We start from the raw sequence: 17,685 nt of genomic DNA on the forward strand, positions 1-17,685 counted from the left end.
CATAAGTGTCCTGATGAAAGGCAATGAGGAGAGCACTTGACCTATGTCAAATTCTTCCCCCCAAAATATAAAATCTAGCCTAATCATAGGATAATATCAGACAGACCCAAACTGAAGGGACAGTCTACAACATAGCTCACCAATATTTTTCAGACGTGTCAAAGTCATGGAAAACAAGGATAGTCTGAGAAACTGTCACAGGTGAGAAGAGACTTAGGAAACTTGACAATTAGCTACAACATGGTATCCTGGATTGAATCCTGGAACTGGAAGGCGCATTACTGGAAAATTTGGTGAGACCCTGACAAAGTCTATAGCTTAGTTAATAGTGTTGCCCAAGTGGTGCCATGTTTATGTGGGATGCTGGTACTATAGGACACTGGGTAGAGACTATATGGGGATGCTGCACTATAGAACTCTTCTGTAAACTTAAAAATATTACAAAGTAAATAGTTAAAGTTAATCAGTAATAAAAAAAATATGTTTAACCTTGGCCTGTATTTCCTCAACTATTTTTATTGAATATCTGCAATAATAACTCTACGTACTCTCTCTCTCACACACACACACTCACACACTCAAGTGCAAACAACATATAGAAGTGAAACAGCAAATACTCTTCCTCTTTCCAATGTTACAGAAGTTGTCCAATGCCAATTCAATGAGAGAAAAAAATGTAAAGGTGTGTAATGATCTTCAAGAGAGAAAGGAACTGCCTTCATTTGTAGATGTAAATATGACAAAAGATGAGCAAGATCTTGAAAGGAAAAATTATGTAATTAAAAAGAATAATATAAGGTATGCAGTAAGAGTCTACAAATAATACCACTTAATATTATAAATCGTAAAAATAATATTTCAATTCCCCCCAAAGTGGTCTATGATTTTAAGTCCAAATTGCAAAATATGCTACAGCTTTAACAAGTGATTTTAAAAATTCATATAGAAACATGGAAATCCAAGCATATCCTGAAAATGACAAAAAGAAAATCACATGGAGAAATTTGTCCTCTATGATAATGGAAATAATTATATGATGCATCTAAAACAATGTGGTACATTCACAACAATAAAATCGTTTTTGGAATAGTAGGGATTTCTCAAATAGTTGCATGCATGTATGTAAACTTGAATATGGCAAATGACGGGATATTCAATGAAAAGGTCTGGAATTACTGGCTTGCCAGAAGGATGCTGCTGCTGCTGCTAATAGTAAAAGTAATGTCACTCTACAGGAAAATTAAATTACAGCTGTATTAATGTTTATAATATAAAACTTTAAACTTTAAAAAGAAAAGGTATAATAATGCCTTCATGGCCTGGAAGTAAGGGCGATTTTCTTGCACAAAAGACAAAATGTAAAGATCATGATGAAAAGTGAATAAATATGATCACAATCACTGTACTGGTGGAGACATAACAAAAGTTAATTTAAAAAATCTAAATAAAGCAAAATCAGAATGGGAGAAGATATTTGCAAAAACATATTACTTAAATAATAAAAATACAGGGTACCTCATGAGACTTCCAATTCTAGATGTAGATTAAGTTTCAGGTGTAGTTCGAGTTTGATTTCTATTCTCTGAAATTCTCTTATACTGCCTTCAGATTAATAATGAGGCTGGTTTTTGTAATGGCCACTAACAACTTTTAGTTCTAGTTTTATCTCAATTCACAAATATGATGAAAGGGAAGGCCATATTTCATAAACTTATGGTTACTGAAGGGGAAAGAGGGGAGGGATAAAGTTGAGGTATGAGATTAACAGATACAAACTGCTATACAAAAAAGAGACAAGCAACAGAGTTTTACTGACTAGCACAGGGAACTATATTCTATACCTCATCATAACCTAGGATGGAAAAAAAATCTGAAAAATATATATGTATAACTGAATCACTTTGCTGTACACCTGAAACTAACAATATTATAAATCAACTATATTTCAGTTTTTGAAAAGTGAATCACTATAATGAAATATGAAATGAACACAATATTGTGAATCAACTATACTTCAATTTAAAAAATGGTTAAGAAAGTTAAAAAAATAAGTTTTTTTTTTTTTTAAGCCTCATAATGATGACTCCACAGCTGAGTCAAGCCTGGGTCAGAAGAATTTCATGGACTAACACAATTATAAGTGGAGTTGTTCTGATGGATTTACTTTTATCACAGTATATCCCTGGAGCACAGAATGAGGGTAACTCCACCAAAATCTCCAGGTTGCCCTCAATCTGGGGACAGACAGAATGGATGCTGGAGAGACAATCACAGTGTTCACTACAGGATGTCAAATGTGTTGATCAAAATATGTTAGCAGATATATTTGGAAAAATATAAAGAAATAAATTACTTATAAAGTAACAGAAGAGCAGACATAAATAATAAAAAAAAAATGACAATACAAATGTTACTATAAAGACCTTTCCTCTTACTGAAGTTGTACACTTTCACCAATTGCTTGGTTTACCGTATCAGATGCCTAACCAACACTCTTCTCTTCACCCACTCCTTCCAGAACACTCTACATTGCAAACGCGATGATATTTTAAAATTTCAAGTCCATGACCAGTCCAGCTTATTCAGTGATGTGCTGGTAAATATTTAACAACTGGCTTTCTAGGGTTGGAGGGTGGGGATGGGCACAGGAATGTGACTTGTGGCTTTTGCCAACCTCTGTGAAGTAAACACTCCCACCATAACCAATTCCTAGCGACCAAAATTATGTTGACCTGTTCTCCCTGAAAATAACAAATCAGCACTCACAAGGCAATGTAAGCCAGTTCAACACCACGGCATACATCTTCAATTACTTCTTAAGATTCACAGAGCTGCTCTGTCTTAAAATCTCCTGTGATGCGTACACTTCTCTCTCCAAACTTATGTCTTGCTATCTCATGCTAACTCATGCATCAGTGTTAGACACACTCAAGTGTCTTGTTTGTTCCTTGAATATCCCCTAATCTCTCTAGCTTAGGGGTTTTGCATGTGTTCCGCATATTCCTTTTTCCCTTCATCATGCTGACTCCCAGTCATCTTTCATATCTCAGTTTAGAAGAAAAGTCTTCTGAAAAGTTGTCACGGACATCCCCTTTCACCTGGGTTAGACATGCTTCCCAGGTGCTTCCCAAGGCTCATGCTTCCTATCAGAGCCCTTACTGCTCCATGTTGTGATGATCTGTTTCTGTGGGTCTGTATCACCCACAAAAAGTGACTGGAGAACAGAGACTGTGTACCATTCTCTATTGTATGCACAGGACATAGCACATAGTAGGCACTTTCTAAATCATTGTTGAATGGACTGAAAAACAAATAAATTATATAAATAACAAATATATATATAATTTTTATATATGCATTTCTTCAGAAATTATGTCTATTTCAGAAATCTGTATATTTTCTGAAGAAGAGAGACAAGAATTAGTAGAGAAGGTGACAGAAAAATCATTACACATATGATGAACAAGGAGCTAAGAGTAACTTACAGGTATGAATTTATGGACTTTGTGGATGACTCAGTTCCCTGTCAAGAGAAGGAAGTTAATTTATAGATCAGAAATAAACATCCCCACAGGAAACTATATTCAATGCCTTGTAATAGTCTATAATGGAAAAAGATATGAAAAGGAATATATATGTATAAATGAATCACTATGCTGTACACTAGAAATTAACACAACATTGTAAACCAACTATACTTTAATTAAAAAAAAAGAAAGGAAGAAAAGGAAGGAAGGAAGGAAAAAAGAAAGGAAGGAAGGAAGAGAGGGAGGGAGGGAGGAAGGAAGGAAGGAAGGAAGGATCCTTGAGCAGTAGATATAAAAACCAGGAGCCAGACAGATCAGAAAGAACATCAAATTGTCACTTGAAAAGATGGTCATTAATGTCCCTGGAGGGAAAGGGAGGAGCCACAATGCAAGGTGAGGGTTTCTGCCATCTTTCCTGCATATCTGACCACAACTTCACCTCAGCCTTAACAGCACAAGACCAACAGCGATGGCAACGTCATTACCAGATGTTGAGGGGCTGTTTCACACGTGCTTTATTTTTATTTAATCATCATAACAACTGATGGGGTAGTTGGTCCTATAACACTTATTTTACAGATGAGGAAACATAGGTCAGAGGGATTAAGGCACTTGCTCAAGTTCACACAGATAATAAGTGACAGTAGCAGAATTTGCATCCAGATCTGTAATATTCTAAAGCCCTTACTCTTAACTTCTCTGTATTGCAGATTCTCACTGTCCTTTGAAGAACAAATACTGATTTTACTCTCAGAGACTCCAATCTAAGCCATTATTTTTGTATCTGGGCTTGTGTGAACTCAGCAGCTGATTGAAGTAAAATCTCCAAGACATCATCTTCTCATCCCAAACATAGTAAAAATTTATCTTAATGATTATGGTGAGAATTTTTGGACAGTTTTTACAATGCTCATGTCAGCTAAAGTCAAGAAGCATTTTTCTGTCATGGAAAAAAATTTCACTCATTTTTCCTTCTCATGGGGGGGGTTTGGAAGTTGGATTTTAGAAAGAATACATGAAATAGGAATTATTCTTGTCTTTTGTCAACCTTAGGAAAAAGAGCACCAACTTCTGGGAACAATTTTAGAGTGGTGATCACAGAAGTTACAAAACAAAGAATGCTCAGAAGAGCGTATTTGTCCTTCCATACCTAGGATTCATAGTGGGAGTTACAGTTAGGACGGAAAGGATTGAGTCCAATGTCCAAGCTTCTCATGATCAATGCCATGACGGCTCCATGGCATGGTGCCATGTGTTTCACGGGCTCATGCTCTCTTGAGTTCTTGGATGGAGTACTGACTCTTTGGAGATTTAAGACTGAATTTTCTTTGTCTCAGATTTGCTTTCATTAGGAGGCATTCTTGACTCCACAGAATTGAGAGATGAGAAAATTGCCTGGAAAAGAGAACAACATTAATCTCCAAGAATAGGACCATCACCTCTCTCTCCTTCCATCCTTTCCTATTATCATCATGATCATTGCCAGTCATATTCACTAACTATTACTGTGGTCAAGTATTACATACATAGTCCTTACAACAAACACCAGAAATGAATGAATAGAAACATTTTCATTTTATAATTAAGATATCTAAAATCTAGAAAGGACTTGTGATTTTTCCTGGGTATAAAGCTAAAATATGACAAGTTATAAGAAATAATGCCTATTTGTGTAAAAAAATGTACGCTCTTAAACATGAAATACACAGCTTCCTTTTGTATTTTTACATCAGAATTCTTTTCCAGCCGTCATTCCAAGTCTAACATTTATACCGTCTCTAACTCAAGGAACCCCACAAATCATTATCACATAAAAATGTCTTTCCAATTGCAAGAATTAGCGACAACCTCAAACCCTAGAGGGAAGCTGCAGACCACAGGAATTTTTAGTGATTTAAACAAACTTACCTTTCTCAAAGGACTACAGTTTGCTTTGCACCACTTGACTGAGATAGAGCTGGCTGTGCACAGTTCCAGCAAGGTGAGGATCAGCATGATGGACACAAGGCCCTGGGAGATATGATGCCTCATATTAAACCCAGCAGAAGCATTCAGAGGGGAAACAAATGTTAGCAGGAAACCAAGCTATAACACCTCCCTCCCATAAAACAGATCCAAGCACATCACAAATTTAATACACAGCCACACATCAACACTCTATACAAGGCACAAAGTCCGTCTAAAAGCATGGAAACATTTGTCCTGGAAAGAGGGATGTGTTACTTTTCTATATCAATGTACATGAAGAAGTCGTGGTGGGACGAAGCTGTGGAGGACGAAACGCCGACCCTATCACTAAGGTCTACCAATTGGAATAGGAGTAAACGAAGGAGATGAGTAGGCGGTTTAGTAAAAGGGACAGCAGTGACCCCTCCCCCACGTCATCACTAGTACTTCCTAGAGGTTAAGGCATTTATACTATCCCTGCAAAACTAACACACTAAGCTCAACAATTAAACACATAATTACTGGACTAATGAGACTTCTTTTATAACTGAGGCACCTAGATGGAGCAAATGCAAAATTGCTCTGGAGGGAAAACACCCCCAAGTCCACAAAAAAAGTCAAACCCATATAAATATATACATAGATCATTAAAAGTACAGTGAAGAAAGTGAGGATGGGTGGAGGGTATAACTCAAGTGGTAGAGCGCATGCTTAGCATGCACAAGGTCTGGGGTTCAATCCCCAGTACCTACTCTAAAAAAATAAATGAATAAACCTACTTACCTCCCCCCCACAAAAAATCTTTAAGAAAAAAAGTGAGGATGCAAACTGCCATAAGTAGTATCAGCAAACAGAAGGATTAAGAGTAAGGCAGTAAATGACAGCTAATTACAGTGAAAATGGACAAATTTAGAGGAAAATATTAATTTCTGAGTTGATCTCAGAAGAAGGAGAACACCTAAACATAAACAAAAAAAAATTTTGGAAAAGTTATTAAAGAAGGTCCCTTTTGAAACACCATACTCAAATAAATTCAAAAGTGAAGCCATTTAAAACTCCAAGGCGTCATTATTCGAAAATCCCAGACCACAGAGACAATTGTAAATCTCCCAAGTTAGTTTCATCGAGCAAGATGTGAAATAAATTTTTTAAAATGTAATCTCCCTGGGAAATGTAATAGTACGAGTAGTAGCAGTAGAAGCAGTAATGAAGCACAATGTGCCCCGTTTTCATTGTTTATCAAATATTAATTTATGTAATCTTTACGCCAATCCTGTAAGACTGATACTATCACTGATCCCATTTCAAAGAGGAGAAAATTGAAACACAGAGGAATTATCTCATTTTCCCCTTCATTACAGAGCTCATTAATGGCAGCCAAGATTCAAATCAAGGCAGTATGGGACCTGATGTGTTATTTTCTAGACATTGGACTGGTCAAAGTATTTTATAATTACACATAATTTTTAAAGGCATACGTTTGATGAGGCTTCCTTGTAAATACATAAGTCAGGTGGCTGGAAAGACTGACAATTCTTGAGTGATGGGTTATTCACTGCTAAATTCATTGAAAGAAAAACAAGCCCGACCAGTGCAATTGTAGTACTGGCAATGTTCATCCCGAAACTCCTTTCTATCTAAAAAGGAAAAAGAAACATCAATTAACATAGGCAGCAGATCCTTCATTCCTTTGGCTACAATTCATTTAGATAAATTTCCACAGAAAGTGGTTCACACACCCAGCTATTTCCTAGGTACTGGAGAAACATCAGTCAGCAAAGATTTCCCACCCTCATGGGGCTTACGTTCTAGCAGAAAAGACAAAGAAAACAATTACGCATACTAATAGGTAAATTATATAGCGTTTGCTAAAGTGATTAAGTGCCATGGGATAATAGAGTGAAATAAAGCAGGACCTGGAAATCCAGAGGGAGGTTAGTGAGATTAAATAGAATGACACCTGGGGAGAGGCATTAAAGAGTAGAGGGAGTCAGCCAGGAGGATGTCTGGAGGAACATCCTTGCAGACGGTTCAAAGGCCTGAGGTCAGAGTGTTCCAGGTGTGTCCCAGGGAAGCAAGGGGGTGAGTTGCTGGGGAGGAGTGACCAAAGCACACAATATTAGAAAATGATGATGGAGACTGAACAGAGAGCCAGGCCACGTAGGGCCCTGCAGGTCATGGGAAGGACTTTGGTTCTTACCGTGAAGAAAACATAGCACCACTAGAGGATTTACAGCCAAGTGGCGACACCATTAGACTTCTATTTTAAAGGAACACGAATATCTCAAGTGAGTCTAGTTTAGAGAGGGCCTAGGATGGGCGCAAGGAGCCCAACTAAGAGAGAGGGTGGAGAGGAGATGGTGCAATCAGTAGAAAGATAAGGAAAGGTCAAACTCAGATATAGCTTGAACGTAGGGCCAACAGCATTTGCTGACAAACTGGATTCAAGATTGTCAAAGTGTGAAGTAAAATTCATACTTTCATTGAAGTAAAGTCAGTTACAATGTGTCAATTTCTGTTGTGCAGCGCAATGTCCCAGTCATGCATATATATACATATATTCATTTTCATTGTCTTTTTCATTAAAGGTTATTACAAGATATTGAATACAGTTCCCTGTGCTCTACAGAAGAAATGTGTCTTTTACCTATTTTTGTGTATAATGGTTAACATTTGCAAATCTCAAAAATATGGAACGCTCCACAAATTTGCGTGCCATCCTTGTGCAGGGGCCATGCTAATCTTCTCTGTATTGTTCCAGTTTTAGTATATGTGCTGCCAAAGTGAGCATTAAAATTCATATTTTATGGCAAGACAAGAAAACTTTAAACAAACAAAAAGTCTTCTCTGCCCTTTGGCCTCTTCTCTCCCCCAGCTATGCACTGTGTATCTGCCTTGTGCATCGACCAAACCTCCCCATCGGCAGGAATACCTGCTCAACTGTGGAGAGCAACATCCTTCTAGCACCAACAAGATGGTTCCTTAAAGGCAAACTTTCTTCTTGATCTGATAAGGGATCACAGGGAACTTAGGTCTGGATTATGTAAACTGTAAATAATACACCATTTGATGTACAGCCCTCTGTCTCAAAAAAAAAAAAAAGCATATAATGGTGCCTTGATTGCTAATGGGTGGGACAGTTCTCAGAGTTTTCTGAGATGCTCTTCCTGGATTATAATTTTCAAATTTGGCTCAAATAAAATTTTCCATTTCTGTTTTAGATCCACTGATTAATTCTTTGTCAACAAAAGAAAGCAGAATCTGAGCTAACTCTAAGGTTTGGAGTCTGGGAATCTGGAAGGATGGGATTCCCATCAGTTGATGTGAAGAAGACAGTGGATGGAGATGGTTTGAGGAGGAAGGCTAGGGGTTGAGTTTTGAGCCTTTTAGAACTCTAAGCAATCAGGTATGCCAGTCTGTTGCTACAGGAGAGATGCAGGCTGGAAGTGTTTACTTCAGGGTTGTGGGCGTGTCGGCGCCATTTGAAGCCATGAGAATGGTGGACATCACCAAAGGAGTGAGGAAAGCAGGTGACAAAGAACTAAGCTCTGGGACACTCCAACATTAAAGTGTTGGGGGGAAGAAGAACTAAGTAGGGAAGTTTTAGAAGGAGGAACAAAACAAGACAGAAGGAAAAGCAACCAACCAAGGTGTCCTGGAAGCCAAGTGAAGAACGTATTGGAAGGAGGAATGACCATGTTGTTGATGGGTCAAGTTAGATGAAGAGTGAGAACTGAGCTCTGTGTTACCAGTGTGGATGTCTTCAGTGATCTTAAAGAGACCAGTTATGGAGGTGTGATGGAGAAGAAAACCAAGCCTTAGCAGAGTGGGTTTAGTTGAAACTGGGTAGATAGGAATTGGAGACAGAATGTAGATCATTCCTAAAGGAAGTTTAGCGATAGAAGGAAAAACAAATTGTGCATGTAGTTCACAGGAGAGAATAAGGTCAAGGTAGTTTCTCTCTTGCACCAAGAGCAGTAACTGGATGCTTATAGGCTGATTAAAAAGATTAAGTTGAAAGAGAATCGGAGTGATGCACTTGCATGGGAAATAAGGAATGGAATCAGTATTCAAGAAGGGGTGCTGGCTTTGAAGAAAATCACAGAAGGGTCACCTGTGGTAAGAGGTTAGAATGAAAAATATATATATATCAGTACAGATCTGGCCCATGAAGTAGGTAGAGTGGCAGTCTGAAGTATCTCTCCTGATGGCTTGAGTTTCTCAGAATAGGAAGCAAGGCAGTCAACAGAGAGAAAAGAAGAGGGAAAAAAGGGATTGATATTTGAGGATAGAATATAAAGGCGAATGGGCTAGGAAAGTAGTGTAAATGGGTAGATGATCTCGTGGGAACACGTAATAGAGAATTAGTAAGTGTTTAATGAACACTAAATGAATAGACTGTTTGGCTTTCAGCTGTGAAACTGATGGTGGGAGAGTGTCCACTCAAAATAATCAGAATTGGTTAAATTTAAGAACACACACACATACAGGAGCCTTTTTCTGTTTCAAATTCATCAAATATTCATAGTAATCCTCCCAGTAATCATATTCACAATCTGTATGATTTTCTGAGAGTCCACCATCTGAACGTCTTAAGAAAAGAAACTCAATTTTCTTGGGCGTTAAATAAGACTCAGGGTCAGCTGGAGCCACCCGCCTCGACTCTCCTACTAGCAACGCATGACTTATTTCTACTTTTATGATCGTAGAAAAAGAGGAAGAGCTGGCACTTACCCATTCTTTTGTGGGCTTTTTCCCGGCTATGACAGATAAGACTCCTGAAACAATAAACTGTTTGAAAATAGGAAGTGAAATAGATAAAGGAATATTAAGTCTCAACCACCTTCTTTTGGCCCTTCCTGGGTTAGCAGATATCTAGCAATAGTTGTACAAAACTTCCTTTTCAAGTTCACGTTCTAAACCACAAAATTATACTTAACGTTGCTCCATCATTTTATTTGAATAAAATTTTAAAGTAGTTTAAATTTTGAGTAAATTTATAAGAAACTCAATTTTGTTTTTTGTCTTGCCTTTCACAGGCTTATGTGGGTGTGTGTATTTTAACAGCATATAGTAAAAATACAATGTATCTTTGTGTCTATATTAAATGTAAATAATATTTATTTACATACACATATATATTTAATAACATTCTCATGTTCTTACCCAAGCTTTAGGCATGGGCCTAAATTATTGGACTAGGATGTTTTAAAAGATCTTTTATACATCTCAGTGTCTATATCCACTAATTCTTAAATTATTATTTTGATGTGCTATTGTTTCCAGGACTCTAATTTTGATAAATTGAATTCTCTGCAATGTTCATGGTTTTCTTAAAACTTTATTCTGTTTTTTACCTTCTAAACCGCACAGCCATTTACCAAGTCACTCCTGTAATTTGAGGGGAAAATTGCCAAAATCATGAATTAAATCACAATTCAATTATTGAATTCTGGCTGAACCTGAAGGGGACAAGTTTGAATTCTATTTCAAATAACAAAGAGGTTATCACAGGAAACCCAAGTCACTGTAGCTTTGTGGTCAAGATCCTATCCTCAGCCCTTACTCATTTTGTAACCTTAGACAAATTATCAACCCCCTCTTTGCCTCAGTTTCTTTTTCTGTAAAATAGAGATGTGCATATCCGTGTGTTACTATTACTTTCCTTATAGTCTTGGGAATAAAATGAAAACATACACAGAGAGGGCTTAGATGTGTGCCCAGCGCACAGCAAGCACCCAAATGATCAACAATAGCTAAGGTTTTTATACACATTATTCCATTTAATTTTACACTAACCCAAAGAGAAGGTCCCCCTATCATTTCCTCCACTCTAGTGCGGAAACTGAAACTGAAGGACGAGAGTTCAAATATCTTTTCCAAAGTCATACAGTTAAGGAGGATTAGTAAGAGGAAGATTGGGCCGAGAGAGGGACTCACACAGTCAATACACAGCAGGCACGTTCCCAGAGGGAAGGGGAGGGAGAGGAGGGTACAGCTGCAGGTAAGGCCAGCCAGGAAGGGCTTTGTGCCACGTAGTGGACCTTAGGCTTTGTTCTGTAGGTGATACAGAGCCAGAGAAAAGGATCCAGAAACAGGAATCCAATGGTCAGATTTGAATCTTACTATTAAGGACGCTAAAAAAGGGAAACTCTGGTTCCCTGACCATGGCACTTTTTTCAACAGACTGACCTCACTTTCGGAGACAAGAAAACTCTTTTCTGCTTAAATAATTGAAATATTTCATTATTCTATTTTCTGCAATACGGAAATTTTCCACGTAGGTCGAGACTCAGTATGCTGAGTAAGTGTGCACCCCAGGTTTTCTCGAAAAATTCAAATTCAAACTACTCCGTCAAAATGATATTAACTGTCTAAAAATTTCAGAAATGTTAAGTCCAAGTTATGGGTTTGGACTGTATCCAGAAACAGAATACAATCTTTGGTCAGAATATGAGATCTGACTTGGGCCAGGAAATTTTGACCAAATTATGAGCAATTTCTTTTTAAAGGCTGTCTGAAATTCAGTGATTTGAAAAATAAGAGTAATAAAATTAAAATGAATGAATAAATTAGAGCCCAGGACTTGTTATCAATGTCTTTCTTCTTAATTTCCCAATTATGTGTTCTATTCACTTTTTTCACCTAAACTTTCCCATCTTAGAGTTCATGGAAGCATCTTTGTTCACATGTTCAGTCTTGGACTGAACATGCATAAATTCTCAAAGGTCTAGCACCAGAATAAGCCCAAAACAAAAAGTGACTGAATAATAAACAGTTCCTATTAACCACTTTTTAAAAAATGAAGCATCAGGTGGGTGATGATCAAAAGACAAAGCTGAATAAATAATTTTTATTGAAGTATGCTTGATTTACAACATTGTGTTAGTTTCTGGTGACCAATATAGTGATTCAGTCTTATACATAAATAAATATTCTTATATATCTTCTTTAATTCCTTAAATATATATTCTATATTTATATATATTCTAAATATATAGTCTATATATATTTAATTTTATAAATATATATTCTTTTTCATTATAGGTTATTATAAGATATTGAATATAGTTCCCTGTACTATATAGTAGGAACTTGTTGTTTATCTATATTATATATAATAATTTGTATCTGCTAGTCCTAAACTCCTAATTAACCCCCCAACCCCTTTCCCCTTTGGTAACTAACTGTAAGTTTGTTTTTTCTATGTTTGTGAGTCTGTTTCTGTTTTGCAAACAGGTTCATTTGCATCATAAATAATTTTTTTAAAACACCTACACCCAAAGCCTAGTTTACTGATTACATTTTGATCCAAAGAGGGGGAATTACTCTTCTGATTTTCAGACAGTAATCAACAGGCAAATCTCATTGCCCAAATTGGGATTCTCTCCTGTACCACAAGGCAATTCACCAATCTTCATTTTCCATTTCAAGTATCCATAAATTTAATACATGGATATTAAGTTAACGTTTGGGATTAAATCTGCACTCAGCAAATAACGATTTCTTTTCATCGGAAGGAAAGGCGCTTTGTTTTTATACCTTGTTTGTGTCAAGAACTACAAATCAAGCCCACAGCATGCAACCTTCACATAACCTACCAACAACACTTAAAGACATTTCTAGCAGCGGTGACTAAGAAATGATCTATGGTCAGGCTATTGAATACTCACAGCTATACCGCCCCATAGTGGATAGCCCGTGGAGACGATCAAGAAAAAGTGCGTGGAGACAAGGGGTAAGTTTTGTAAGATGCTCATCAAAGCACCCAGAGCCAGAATTATTGCTCCATTCAAGATCTGGATAGTCTGTAAAAAGAAAGGAAAGCATAAATAGTCGTATACTAGTGTACACTGGGAAGAAACCACTTTAGTTTTCCTCAGAAAGGAGATATCCGGGCTTGCAATGTTTAAAAAAATCAAGAGGGTGGGAAGGGATAAATTTGGAAGTTTGAAATTTGCAAATATTAACTCCTATACATAAAAATAGATTAAAAAACAAATTTCTTGTGTATAGCACAGGGAACTATAGTCAGTATTTTGTAATGACCTTTAGTGAAAAAAATATGAAAATGAATATGTGTGTGTGTGTGTGTGTGTAAATGGGACGTTATGCTGTACACCAGAAATGGAAACACTGTAACTGACTATACTTCAATAAAAAAATAAATAAATAAAATAATTTTGAAAAATAAAGTTTATAGAACCAAAAAAAAAAAAGAAATCAAGCCTAAATTAACTAGACAAGAGCCTAGTCTGAGAGGTTTTTGTCCCATGTGATTTCCCACCAATTCCAGTGGCAATACCCCATCCCCCTTCCACTTCTGTTCATTCTCACAAAGTCCATTCACAGAGTGTCAGCAGAGGGAAGGAGAGGCAGCTGATAAGGCAGATTGGGTGGAACTATCTTCCCAGCATGCTCTAGGGCCATGATACGATGAAGGCAGGCAGACTGTACACAGCATCCTACTCAGCCTTTCCCTCAACCCATTTTTTAAATTTAAAATATGGAATAAGAGTTCAAGGGGCCCAGCCTCCTGATGTGGACAGTTGGATTGGAGTCCATTCTCCAACACTGATAGGATGTTTCCTACCATGAGATTATGCCTTTGCATTTCCATGCGTTGGGTCTAAAACATGCCCCAGGAACAGCATCATTGCTTAAATATGCTTAGAGGAACATCGCTGTCAGCGATGAGTGACTCAGAAGTTCCCCCTTATGGGCAAAAGCAAGGTTTTCCACGTGATAGTTATTTTCTTCCTTCTTAAACCAATTTTTTTTCTTGTATTTGTCAAGCTGGATCATGTTTTATTTTATTTTATTTTTTCCCATTTTTAAAATTAAAATATAGTTGATTTACATTGTTGTATTAGTTTCTGGTGTTCAGCACAGCGATTCGGGTATACATATAAATATATACATATTCTTTTTCATATTCTTTTTCACTACAGGTTACCACAAGCCATTGAATGTAGTTTTCTGTGCTCTATGGTAGGACCTTGTTGTTTATCTATTCCGTACAGAGTAGTTTATATCTGCTCATCCCAAACTCCCAATTATCCCTCCCTTGCCTCTTTCCCCCTCTCTGGTAACCATAAGTTTGTTTTCTATGTCTGTGAGTCTCTTTCTGTTAAACCAATTATTTAACCAAGGCTGACTTACCCCAAGGGCTTGTAGTTCCTCTTGGTAATTTTGTGACTTATGAATGGGCCGGTAGACAGAATTATTCACCACCTCCGGTTCCCCCTGGCTTCCTGGGGCACCTGCTGAGGCAGTCCCCAGCTCTGCATTATCCACTTCTTGGGACGCCATTTGGGGTCAGTGATGGCTGTCATAGAAAAGAAATCCAAAACTTTGATGTTTTCCCTGCTAGCTGATAATACTTTTTAGGTGCAACAGAAGGGTTCGGTTTTGTCCAGCCCTCAAAATAACTCTCCACAAATGAAACAGGGGTGCAGAATAATAGAGTTTTTATGTTGTTTAATTCCAGTTTGTCTTGGAGTAATAGACATCATCAAGTCATTATAGGAGGCCTGGGTACATCACTTAACTTTGAAACAGTTACAAGCAATTCCTTTCTCATTTTTCCATGCATGGATACGGATTAGGTAGTCCCTGACTCTCTTCAATCCTGGACATCCATACATATGGTTTCTCTGAGCAGTGATCTCTTATGTGAGGAAGATAGCTTTTGCCACATTCTGGTAATAATAATAGACATTATTTATTGAATACTTACTGCTGTGTGCTAAGCACTGGCTAGGTTCTGTGACTGTATTAACATGTTTAATCCCTCCAACAGCTTTATGTTGCAGTATTATTATTCCCATTTTAAAGATGGGAAAGTGGAGGCACGGACAGGTTGAGCAACTTTCCCGAACTTATACAGCTCATAAATGAGCTCAGATTCTACTTGAGACATCTACTTTGGGGTCCATCACTTTTTAAGCCATTATATTATAGAACACTATATGGAAAAGACCTTTCTGGAGAGCAGTACAGAACAACGGAGAGGGTCTAAGCGCCAGGTGCAAATCCAAATCTGACCACTTGCTAGTTGTATGACCTAGTCGTGGGAATCTCCGTGTTCACATCTGTAAAATGGAAATAATTTTAATTTCATATTAACATCGCAAAGTCCAGGCTAAAAAATTAGCCATTGGGAAATCGGCATACATTTTAGGTAGAATATCTAATATGCTAAAATGTAGGCAGTGTGGGGAGCGTTGCTTCTTCAGCATCAGATGGTTACTTGGTTGTATTTCCAGCTTCCTTCCTCACCCTTCCCGGTCTCAAAGCTCATGCCCTGTTTTATTTCCTTCAATCCTCCCAAGTGTCCAGCTCGTGAAAGTCTTGAACCCTTCTCAGCACTAGTCCCTTCTTCCTGAGATACATTCCCCCTCAAGCTCCATCTAAATACTTTCTGCTCTGCTGCTAGACTGGGTCTCAACCCCCCTGTCGTACTTTCATTTCATCGTCATACTCACATTTTCAGTCCTGGCCAAGTCTGGATGAAGCATCCCTTTTAGTCACTCTCAGAATTTCCTCTACTTCCCTCCTCAAACACTCATCAGTCTGACTGGCTACCTGTCTGCATCTCTCTGCCTTTTCATCATTGTAACTCCAGTGCCAACCTCAGTGTCTGTCATATGCGGGCACTCGGCTAATACCTGTCTAATAAATAAACAAACTTTTGGTCCAGCCTGATGTAGCCATGCTTTACAGAGAATAATAGAAAAAAAAATATTTGCAAGGATTGGAACCTCTCATGCACAGAAACTCCAGAGCAGTTCTGGAGGGAGGAAATTTTTTCTAAACATTATTTAACTTGACTTTTTAAAATAACATTAAGTATCAGGGAGAATTTTCAGCTTCCTGGTAAAATAAACTGTCTTCTAGAATTTGGTCAATTTATTTTTTTAAATGGGAGAAGTGTAGATTTCCTAAGAACCCCTCAGCCAAGTTCACCCCTCTAGCTTTCAGTGTGTACCAAGCATTGTTCTAAGTGTTGACCAATCGACCTCTCACAATAGCCATGTGAAGGGTGCTACTGCTATGGTCCTTTCCACTTTACAGATAAAGAAGCTGAGCATCAGAGGAGTAAGCACCTTGCCCAAGGCCACGCGGCCAGAAATTTGAGGAGCTAAGGATGAGAACCTAGTCTGGCTCTCAAGTATCATTCCTGTCCCTCTGAGCTACGCAGAAACTCACTCACCGAATCCCATATCTCAAGTATGTCCAGACCATCCTTCATTACCAGAGCTGGCAGCCACATTTGGGTGCAGCCATTTAATATATCTAAGGAGTGTGTGTCCACGTTTTCCCAAAAAAAAAAAAAACTACATAATTATGTCTAACATGTTTCACCATAGCATCAGAGTAACAACCACATTCTAAGAGGAAGCCATCTTTATAGCGAAATGTTCCAGATCACTATTCAGCAACCAAACAAAAAACTTCACAGATGTCCTCAGTGGCCCACTGCGTGGCACCTCTAACAGACAGCAAGGCAAGGGGGCTTACGGCAGAGAGAGAATCTACGGGGTTTACCTTGGAGGCTTCAAGCCGTAATAGAATTCTTTCTTCTCAAGTCCATCTCATCGCTAGTAGGAGATACTCAGTAACACTTGCTTTTCTGGAAAACAGCAGCCTCTTTTAACACAGGCTTAACGTAGCTTTGCTTTACACAACACTTGAGAGGAGTCAGTGCGAGTGTTTCGTTGGCGGACTGCAGAGCGTGCTGACCACGAGGGGGTCTGCGGCATCTAGGATTTCACTGTGCTTCCTGAAGGTTTGGTGTTGGTTAGGAAATTGGTGTCAGGAGTAACTGTCTTCTGGCTTTGAGATATTGCTTAATACACTGTTAGAACAAGAATAGAAGCAGAAAATATGGGTAGATGGGTGGGAAAGGACTGAAGAATGGAGGTAGACCAGTTATGTGCAGAGTAAGGTGAGACAGTCAGATTGTAAAAGTGGCATCTGGAGGAGGGAGGGTGGTTCATTCTCACATTTAATTTGCACAGGCTGAGAAAGGTTCATTAATTTGCTATAAAAATGATGCAAATTATAGTTTAAATGCATGTAATGATTATTATGTACCAGACACTGTTCTGAATCTTCTACATGTATTAATTCCTTTCATCCTCACTATAACGCAAGACCTAGGTACAACCATTAACCCCATTTTATAGAAGAGAAAACTATGGCATAG

The 17,685-nt window shown here is 38.0% G+C and overlaps 1 protein-coding gene and 1 non-coding gene across 2 annotated transcripts; both read right to left on the reverse strand.

Annotated features, from left to right (window-relative positions):
- Window positions 1–1,172: 1,172 nt before the first annotated feature.
- On the reverse strand, window positions 1,173–17,118 carry MS4A3 (membrane spanning 4-domains A3). Its single transcript, XM_064491860.1, has 6 exons — window positions 17,025–17,118; window positions 14,637–14,802; window positions 10,209–10,265; window positions 6,953–7,111; window positions 5,436–5,537; window positions 1,173–1,229 (listed from the first exon to the last, which is right to left on the reverse strand). The coding sequence occupies exons 2-6, from the start codon at window positions 14,784–14,786 to the stop codon at window positions 1,173–1,175; spliced, it is 525 nt and encodes a 174-aa protein (XP_064347930.1). The 5' UTR covers window positions 14,787–14,802; window positions 17,025–17,118.
- LOC116155525 (U6 spliceosomal RNA) lies at window positions 8,159–8,265 on the reverse strand. Its single transcript, XR_004139411.1, has one exon. It is a non-coding gene; the product is annotated as a U6 spliceosomal RNA (small nuclear RNA).
- Window positions 17,119–17,685: the final 567 nt, after the last annotated feature.

The sequence above is a fragment of the Camelus dromedarius genome, chromosome 12 (assembly GCF_036321535.1).
Source record: "Camelus dromedarius isolate mCamDro1 chromosome 12, mCamDro1.pat, whole genome shotgun sequence".
Lineage (NCBI taxonomy): Eukaryota > Metazoa > Chordata > Mammalia > Artiodactyla > Camelidae > Camelus > Camelus dromedarius.